The 10,025-nt window shown below is 33.3% G+C and overlaps 1 protein-coding gene across 1 annotated transcript in view; it reads left to right on the forward strand.

Annotated features, from left to right (window-relative positions):
• The window catches only part of LOC118754062 (nascent polypeptide-associated complex subunit alpha, muscle-specific form-like), a 19,814-nt gene that overhangs the window by 7,684 nt on the left and 2,105 nt on the right, over nucleotides 1-10,025 (forward strand). Inside the window, exon 3 of the mRNA XM_036488931.1 lies at nucleotides 9,614-9,968. Within this exon, the coding sequence (XP_036344824.1) occupies nucleotides 9,614-9,968 (355 nt within the window). The remainder of the gene's footprint in view (nucleotides 1-9,613; nucleotides 9,969-10,025) is intronic.

The following is a 10,025-nucleotide window of genomic DNA, read 5'->3' on the forward strand; positions in this document are numbered from 1 at the left end:
TTTTTTCCTCTTCACTCCCTGGCGGCAACAATGACCCGGTTCTATAGTGAATGTCCTAGAAGCTTTACAGTATAGTAGGTGGCAATTTCAAAATGGGTGCGAATCATTGTTCTACAGAAATGCAATATACATATACTTATTTCAGACGAAATACCTTAAAAGTTTGAACGCATAATAATATTGGAAAATCACATCCACTGGGCCAATTGCAAAGCAGGAGCGTTCGATATACTCAATGGTGCAACAGGTCGATTTAATCTGACCTTCACGGCCCCTTTTCTCACTTGGCTATTTTTAGTAATAGCTCGACTTCAGCACCACTTGGCAACACGTTTTTGCAATAGTATTGCATACATATTTAAAACATTAGCCAAATCGGATCATAAATAAGATTTTTAGTAATAACTCAACTACAGCGCCAACTGTCGGATTAAATTGTGAAACTAAACCATCCAGTGACCCACTCAAATACACAAAAAGTTTCGTTAAAATCCGTACAACCATTTAGGAGTATTTCACTCACAAACACACCTACAAAAGAATAAAAAAATTCATTCAAAGATAACTAAAGGTCGGTACGTTTGTAGGCCTCACACCCCTTTTCAAATAGCCCAAATTTTCTCCATGAGTATGGGCTTGATTTCAACTATATACATATCTCCATACGAAGTTCCAGTACTGTACCATGAATACTTTCAGAGATATGCAGTATAAAAATTCGATTTATATGGTAGGTTCCACGTCCCCGTTTCCAACAGCTGCCCTCTTTCTTCATGAGTATGCGGTTGATTTCGTATATCTCCATACCAAGTTCCAGAACTCTACCATGAACACTTCCAAAGATAGGCAGTATGAAAAATTCGGTTTGTATGGAAGATTCCACGCCCCCTTTTCCAATAGTTCCAATTTTTCTCCAAGAGTATGCGATTTATTTCGTACATCTCCATACAAAACTCTAGAACTCTACCAAAAAATTTCCAGAGATAAGCAGTATGAAAAAATCGGTTTGTATGGGAGATGTCACACCCCTTTTTACAATAGCTAAAATTTTTCTCCAAGGGTATGCGATTGATTTCGTATATCTCCATACCAATTTCCAAAACTCTACCATGCACACTTTCAGAGATATGTAGCATGAGAAATTCGGTTTGTATGGGAAGTGCCACGCCCCCTTTACATATAGATTTTTTTCAGCCTAAAACCATCCTTGGGACACGTGCGGCAGGTGGCAGTTTCAAAAAAATCGGTTCAGCCGCTCTCGAGCCTTGCGAAAACTAACAAACGGCTTTCTAAATATATATTAGTAGAGATATATGTATTATATATTATAATTATATTTTGACAGTATCCGTTGTTTCTGATTGGCGCAAAAAAATCTTGCCTAGTGACGAATTCGCCCCTTGATATGGTCGTTACTTAAAGCTATTTATATTCGAAATTGCATGAAAATTGGAAAACAGGAATCTATAAGCTTATCCAGGCAAAAAGCTACCTACGTACCGAATTTTCAGCAAATCGGACCATAAATACGATTTCTTCGAACAGATCGGTCCCTGGTCCACTTCTCGGACAAAATGGATCATATATGCTAAAAAGCTACCTACGTACCGAATTTTAAGCAAATCGGACCGTAAATACGATTTTTCCGAATAGATCAGTCCCTGGTCTACTTCTCGGAAAAAATTGACCATATATCCTAATATATGCTAAAAAACTACTTACGTACCAAATTTTAAGCAAATCGGACCATAAATACGATTTTTTCGAATAGATCGGTCCCTGGACCACTTCCCGGAAAAAATGGGTCATATATGCTAATACATGCTAAAAAGCTACTTACGTACTAAATTTTAAGAAAATCGGACTATAATAAGATTTTTTCGAATAGACCGGTCCCTGGTCCACCTACCCGAAAAAAGTAAAATTTTAGCCTAAAACATGGTGGTTACCGAAAGCTATTTGTATACGAAATTTCATGAAAATCGGACCAGCCGTTCGCGAGAGTACCTGTTACAAAAAAAAGGGACTTCTCTTTATATAATTAGTATAGAAGTATAGATAAGTATAGATTAAAGCATGTTTTTTGGATAACCCTGTAATGATTAAATACCAATATTAGCACCTTTTTAATGATTAATAACGAATTAAAAATTGGTAATTAATTCATTAACTATAATTACATTATTATTTTGTTATCTTTGATGATTTTCAATTATTTTTTGACGATTAGTATAATTATTTGATTAATTTCAATTATCAATCAACTAACCAAACTATAGACAAAAATTAATAATATTTAATAACTGCATGAATTATTTATTTATTTTATTCTTATCCAAATCGCAAATTGTAAGCGTTAATTATTACTGTTATAAAATTTTAAAAAGAAAGGATTGAAATGTGCAAAGTTAATGAATTCAATTTAATTTAATGAAAACTTTTATTTGTATTTAAGTTCACTCGAAAATGAACTAAAGTATTTATTTTATTTTTAACTAAAATGTTTTCTTTTGCATATTTAATATTATTAAAAATGATAGTATAGTAAAAATATAGTTCTTATTGCACCTGAAACCTTTTACTTTCAATAACATTTAATGAAAAATGCAATTAAATTTATATTCGAAACTTTGAAATATCTATGTATTTATATTTGCTTTAAATTAATACTCAAAAAATTTACCAATAATTATTGGCAAATCTAAGGATGCTAAATAAAAATGTGTAATATATTAAAGTGTACTTAAAAGTTTTTTATTGTATATTCATGAATTCATTTTATTTTTTGACTCCCAAATAGTGGCTTTAGTCCATAATTGGACTAATATTTTTCTGTCAATTTTGAACTAGTATGAGACTGGTATATTTCTGACCGAAATCTGACAATTGCCATCTCGTAGGACATCCCCATATTAAAAATACCAGTTGATTGCATGGAAAATAGATAGTTGGCTGACTAGTTGGGCATGCGGTTCATACTAGTTGTGAGGTAGTTTACAGCTAGTTCATTTGACTACAGGGTAGTAAAAAACTTGCAACTTACGCCTTTTTCACGCTTTACCACGGTTAAGCTCCCATCATCATAAAAATAAAAAAAATATACATTAGATTTAAATGGGTCATCCATTTCATTATGGTCATTCATTAATTTATGTTTCATCAAATCACCCTATTACACACTTTGTTTACATTTGAATCTGAAATATAACCTTACTTTTTGACTCTTGCAATTCCTACTAGTAACGTTTTTACTTGCAAGAATTTGCAGCTCTCTCGGGTTGTTCCGCTCTCGAGTTCGCTCTCTCTTTGAAATTTTTTCGGTTATTGAATGCATTTCCATTAAAAACTTGCAATTACTAGTAACAATTCGTAAAAATTTTGTTGATATTGAATGGACCTACTATTAAATTGAAGAAACAGTGGATTGCCGCTATGTCCAAAAAACACAGAAAGAATTGTTTTTTAATTAGCATCTTTTGAACGAATTCGGAATGTCCAAGGTGGAAAAGAAACCTTTTGTATAAGGAAACAATTATAGAAAAGGAATTTTCTTACACTGTATTCATATCTCCTTCTTATTATTTAACATCGGAACCGAGATCATGTAAGTTGATTGATTGGTTTTCAGACACTTTTGAAACACAAATTAGAGCTGTAAAAGTAACGAAAATTTGTATACCCGTATGTATTCGTTACTAATCCAATCAACACCCGTATCTTTCTTATCGTTACTTTTTTCGTTACCTTTGATACAAGCACTTGGTACCTCACACTAATCATCGCAACGAATCTGGCGGCGTAAGGAAATGTTCGTTCGTACCCTGTAGTCAAATGTACTAGTTGTAAACTACTTCTCAACTAGTATGAACCGCATGCCCAACTAGTCAGCCAACTATCTTTTTTTCAAGCAATCAACTGGTATTTTTAATATGGGGATCAGAAATATACCAGTCTCATGCTAGACAGAAAAATACTAGTCAAATTATGGACCAAAACAACTACTTTGGGAGTCAAAAAAATAAAATGAATTCATGAATATACAATAAAAAACTTTTAAGTACACTTTAATTTATTAAACATTTTTATTTAGCAGCCTTACATTTGCCAATAAATAGTGTTAAATTTTTATTAAATATTCTTAATTTTTGGCTATAGTTTGCCTTGATGGTTAATAATAGAAATTAATCAAATAATTATAACCGTGTAATTAAAACAAGTCAAAAATAATTGAAAATGATCAAAAGTAACGAAACAACGATGTAATTAAAATTAATTAACATTTTTTAAGTAATTAATTACTTTTTTAAGTAAGAATTTTGTAAGTAATTAATTATATCGGTATTTAATCATTAAGCGGTTATCCAAACAAAGCCATGCTTTAATTAATAATCATTATGAATGTTAATTATTATTTAACAGGTATGGTATAACTGCGAGTACGTACTCGCTTTAACGGTTTACAATATAGCCAAATAAAAGTTATAATATTTTGTGTACTTTGTTGTATTAAACTGTCGAAGTCAAATAAAATAGGGCATGAATAAATCGTTTTGTACTTGGTACAAGTCTGGTCATTTTCGAAATAGATCGGTTTCTGGCATGAAATTCTAGTTGTAAACTAGTATTTTTCCTGACTAGTTTGGGATTTCACTGCAGGGTACATATGCATACATGTACGTACATATACACGCAACACACTTTAGTATCGCTAAAACAACAGTTTCGTTCCCGCACAATATCGAGCCCTAACCGCCAAAATAACGTAAGCGACAATTTTTTCAAAATTTTCTTTTTGATGTAGAATTGCATCTGGATGCTCTAGGAATATTTCTGCATCAAAAAGAAAATTTTGAAAAAAATTTCGCTTACGTTATTTTGGCGGTTAGGGCTCGATATGTTATGTTGTATTGATTCACTATTATGTGAGTAACGATTTGGTACTTCGAGTCAGGGATTGTATTCGTTACTCAGTAACGAATACATACGGTTTGCTACAGCTTTAACACAAATTAGCCATAATGTCAATTGACTTTATTTCGCACCATTATGCGAAACAGTGTCAATTGGCCTTATTTCCGTTGATGTTGTTACATGTCGTCGTTATTCGCACCAACAGAGAGATGCTGCTGCATTTAGGCCTTCCACTAAGTTCGTGAGCGCCCTTGTCAGTCTACAAATTTATGTTCATCCGATTTATGATTGTGTCTAAAGTAAAGCATTTTATTATCGGTTTAAAATTGGTTTACAACCAAGAAATATATGTGTTTATCCGATGTAAGTCCGATAATAGAAATGCTTAACTTTAAACATAGCTTTATTTTTAGTCCAACCTTTAAATATAAAGTGAGCTTTAAAGTTAACGGTTACTTCAGAAAATGGCCCTTAATCGCATAGAATACAAATACTATTACGCTGGCTGGACAATTTTAAAAAAAAAACAAAAAAAAAACTATGATTTTTATCTTTGGAAACTTTAACTTCACATATATGTATGGATGCAATTACTTTGAGGAACTCATAGACCTTTCCCACCAGTCTCACTAAAATATTTTTTAATATTTCTATGAAGGTTATATAACCCTTATATAAAAGGAAACCGTATAGTACACTTATATTTTATAGAGACATTTTTCAGCGACCCACCAGTCAAAACCTTACAGTCTACCTTTTTGACAAGCCGTGACTTTTTACAAAGTCCCAGAGTAGTCCACAGATAGTCAAATATACCTCTAGCTCTCTTTTCTCAGAGAGACCACCTCGATAATACAGCATACTAACCAATAAATAATTAACAAAAATATACATATATTCAATGCAATATTTCTCGTCAAAATTGACAAGTCGAGCGTTCGTAAATGTGCAGTCCCAGAAAAGTACATAAATGGTCAAAAGAAAATTAAGCAAATACTTCTGCTCAGATTAATTTTCCTAATAAAAAGGAAATCTTGACCTTAGTTGAAAATCTGTTCTTATCGTAAGCTTCCCAGTGGGAAAAGTGGTAATGCATTACATGCGTGATAAATAATTTAATGTATCTTTAATGAGTTGCAGATTCTATTTATATTTAATATGTAATCAGAATTCTAATGTATCCAGAAAGACACAAAAATTTCATATTAAATCGCATTTATTTTTGCATTACTGATAATGCAAAAATGAATGCCCCACTTTTCCTAGGTCATCGACGTGGGAAAAATAATGCATTTTCGAATGTGAAAACGGCTGTTTTACCGATTATTTTTTCGATTACTATACATTATTTTTTCCCACTGGGTTATTAATAGCTAATTTATAGTTAGGTCTCAGACAATGGTGCCGATTGTAGCATGCATCTATGTGTGCAATATTCGACTGCTAAAGTGGCATGAAATTGAAATGAAACTTGATTAAAACGAAAAACATTAAAACAAAAAGAATTAATAATTGTATGCGCTTCAAACATTTTCGTACTTTACTACGGCTAAATAGGTACATATGTATTTATTTATAGGGTGATTCAATGCAAGTTTATACTAAAGGTTATGTACGCAGGTATGAAAAAACTCGTAACTTCTACAGTTTTGGTGTTTCCATTCTCAAATTTTTACAGCGTACTCCATATAGTTCGATAACTATTCAGGTTGAAAAAAATAAAAATCAAACATGATGAAGTTATTAAAAAATTAAAAAAAAATAAATAAATAATGCGATTTTTTAATGCAATTTTTTTTTTTATTTTAATCTATCTCCTGGAAAGCCGAGGTAATTACGCACATTTTGATACCTTAACTGATTTTCTCCGACAAATAGTTTATTAACTGCAAACAATTAAAAAAAGATACTTCTCCGTTACTTCAAAATTTCGGGAATTTTTTTCGAGATTTTCGAATATCATGACGAAATAAAAAAGGTGTTTTCTTTTTTTCGATAAAGAATGTAAAAATATATATTTCACCCAAAAGAAATATTGAGGTGTAAATATCGTATGGAATGACCCATATACATATGTCCTATAGACTAAAAGCCAATCATCTCGAAAAATTTGGTTGTGTTTTAATCAGGTACATACCGTAACGTTTATGATATTTATAATAAAACTCATAATTTAACCGTTAGAATTGGATTTCTATTTAAATGTAATAACTATTTTATGATTTTTATTTTTTCGATCAAGAATAATCGTTACCTTTGGCTTTTATATTTTCGATCATAAAAGATTTAAAAGGGCCATAAAAAGGCAGCCTCCATTATAAATAACGATTATATTTGGTCAACAATATAAAAATCCAAATTTAGCGGTTATTCTTTATAGAAACAATAAAAAACAAAAAATTACGATTATTCGGTAAAAATCCTGGGATTTAACGATAATTTCCGGTCACTGGCTTTATTTATTAAAGAAAACCTGCGGTCTTGTTGAATTACCCTGAATATAGCGGTGGCAACGACAACTCGTCGCCTGGGTAAAAGATTGTCGTATATTACGCATGTACGTATGACGCTTACGACAATATTTTACCCAGGCGACGAATTGGCGTGCTTGAGTTTGCTTTTGGGTTTATGATTTAAGTGGCCTTTTGTCTAAAAGTGATTAAGTGTGTTTATATGAGTCAGTTAATATTCGTGCAATTTAAGATAGCACCTTCCCTTCACTAAACAAACATTAAACAAATTTAAAAATAATAATCATATGCAGTGAAGTAAGAGGAAGCGACGGACAGCGACAAATTCATTAATAAAGTGATACAACTTTTAAACAAACAGATCAACTGACAACAACACGACCCAATAAACATTTTTGTTAAATCTGAATTTGAGATGCATTTGAGAATCAGTCCTTTTCTCAAATCTCAAGCATTAGTTCTCAAATGCATCTCAAATAACCGTTGATAGCGTTCTCAAACTAAAAGGCACTTTTTTAATATGGAATTTTCCTTTCTTTTCAAACTGAGAAATGTTGAATTCTCAACATTTTCTCAAACGTGAGTGGAGCGGAACGAAAGGAAATCCAGTTACTCTCATTGAAATATTGGTATAGTGCCCAATGATACATGTAAGAGAAACACATTTTTTATAGGAAAGGAATTTTTATTTATTCAGTTCAACAGTTTATTTAATAGCTTATTTATTCAGTTAGTTTAACGCAGAAAAATACGGTTGATGTTAAAAAATTAGTTGCACAGTTTTTCTAGAAATTAGACAAATTGCGAATACAGCGACCGCGTGGTCGAAGAGCCGTTTTACGACTGATGTAGCGGACTACCGATGGACTTCGACATCTGTACCATGCCTACACCGATGGAACGGAACGGAATGCTAAAAAATTTTTTTCTCAAATTATTCTCGAGCCGTTCCTAAATTGATAAACAATGTTTGAGAAAAATTTGAGAAAATGTTTAGTTTCAAATGATAAACAATGCTAAAAATCAAATTGAGAAATACGATTTTCTCAAACGTTTGAAAATTTTTGTTCCAGTGTTTGTTGGGGAACAACAAATAGTAAATAGTAATAGTTAGTGGTCAATTTAAATTTTGTTGCCTTTTATACGTTGCACAGCTTTGCCATTTGGAGGGCATGGAATTGAGCTGACATCGCCGTTAGGGAGCAAATGAACGACACTCGCTGAGAGCTCAGCGTTTGATCGCTTTTTGGCTTGGGCCAGTTTAGATTTGGGCAGCGGGGGCTACCGTATTCGTTGCGTAAGTTTATTGCTGAGAAGTAGACGTTTTTGGATTTGAAGCCGCGTTCGCTTGGCAGCTTGTTAATCAACCGATTAAGCTAAACTGAAATGCAAATGCAAATCGTGTGAAACTTTAGCGAAATGCGTTTCTTGTTATTGGTGTAACCAATGCTGATATTTGCCATTGATATTGCAAGGCAGATGCCACAAACAAGCAGCAAGTATGAGAGTTCGCGAGCTTGGCACTGAATTTGTTTTACCCATACGCATATTCATTAATTTACATTGCTTAACGATAACTCGATGGTCTACAGCTCTGACGATGAAGGGATGTAATGTCTATAAATGGCCAAGAGGCGCAACGTTGAGGTGTTAGTTGAGAAATTTCAATCGACGGGTTAACCACGCAGTGGCAGCTCAGTAAAAATGGTTAGTAGAATTGGCAGATGCATTTTTAATAGATATATGTATATTATAAAATCGAAAAATCATCACCATTTTCTTAAAATTCACATCCATATTCTAACAGTCACAAACCTTAGCTCATCACTGCTGCGATTTCTACTGCGCCTCAAAGTTTGCCGCCGCAACAGATACATATGCCTCTACAACACAAATTTTTAAGTTTTAGACAATTTTTCTGGTTTTTGTTACACATTTCGCGGCGCACCAGAAATCGCAACAGTGATAAGCAGACTGCGGATTTTTATTCAAAATAAGTACTAGTGTATAAATTTTTATAAACAAAATGTATACAAATTTATACGATTTGCTTATAGTTAAGTGGTACATATTTTTAGGCTCCGTATTTTGCATAAAAATCCGCAGTCTAGTGATGAGCTAAGTTTTGTAACTCTGTTTTATTTTCTGTCGCTTGCAAACATGTTACTAATTCATTACAACTTTTTCACCATAGAATGCCCTTTAAATGCAATAAACTTTTTTCACCGTAGGAATTGTACGCCATACTCTCCATTGCGACGCTGTTGGCAAGCCAATTAGTTAACGCCGATGTCAGCCATTTATCCAGTAATCAATATTTGCCGCCAAGCGCGCACAGCTATTCTGGTGAAAATGCAATCGTGTCCTACCAGCCGCCTGCGCAGCAGCATGAGCAGCAGTACCAACATCCACAGAAGAGTTTTCTGTCCAGTGGCATTGAGATTATCCGATCGGTTCCCATCGTTAGTTTTTCTTTGGGCAATGCAGCGCCCGAACAGCGTGTCTTGTCTATTCCTCCGCAGGCGAAAGAACACAATGATGGCTCTTTTAAGTACGGTGTTCCAGCTGGCGCTCCTGCACCACTGAGTTATGCTGTTCCAGCTTCAGCACGAACCTACGCGGCCCCGCCTCAGCAATCTTATT

The sequence above is a fragment of the Rhagoletis pomonella genome, unplaced genomic scaffold, assembly GCF_013731165.1.
Source record: "Rhagoletis pomonella isolate Grant_MI unplaced genomic scaffold, Rhpom_1.0 Rhpom_scaffold_00002, whole genome shotgun sequence".
Classification (NCBI taxonomy): Eukaryota; Metazoa; Arthropoda; class Insecta; order Diptera; family Tephritidae; genus Rhagoletis; species Rhagoletis pomonella.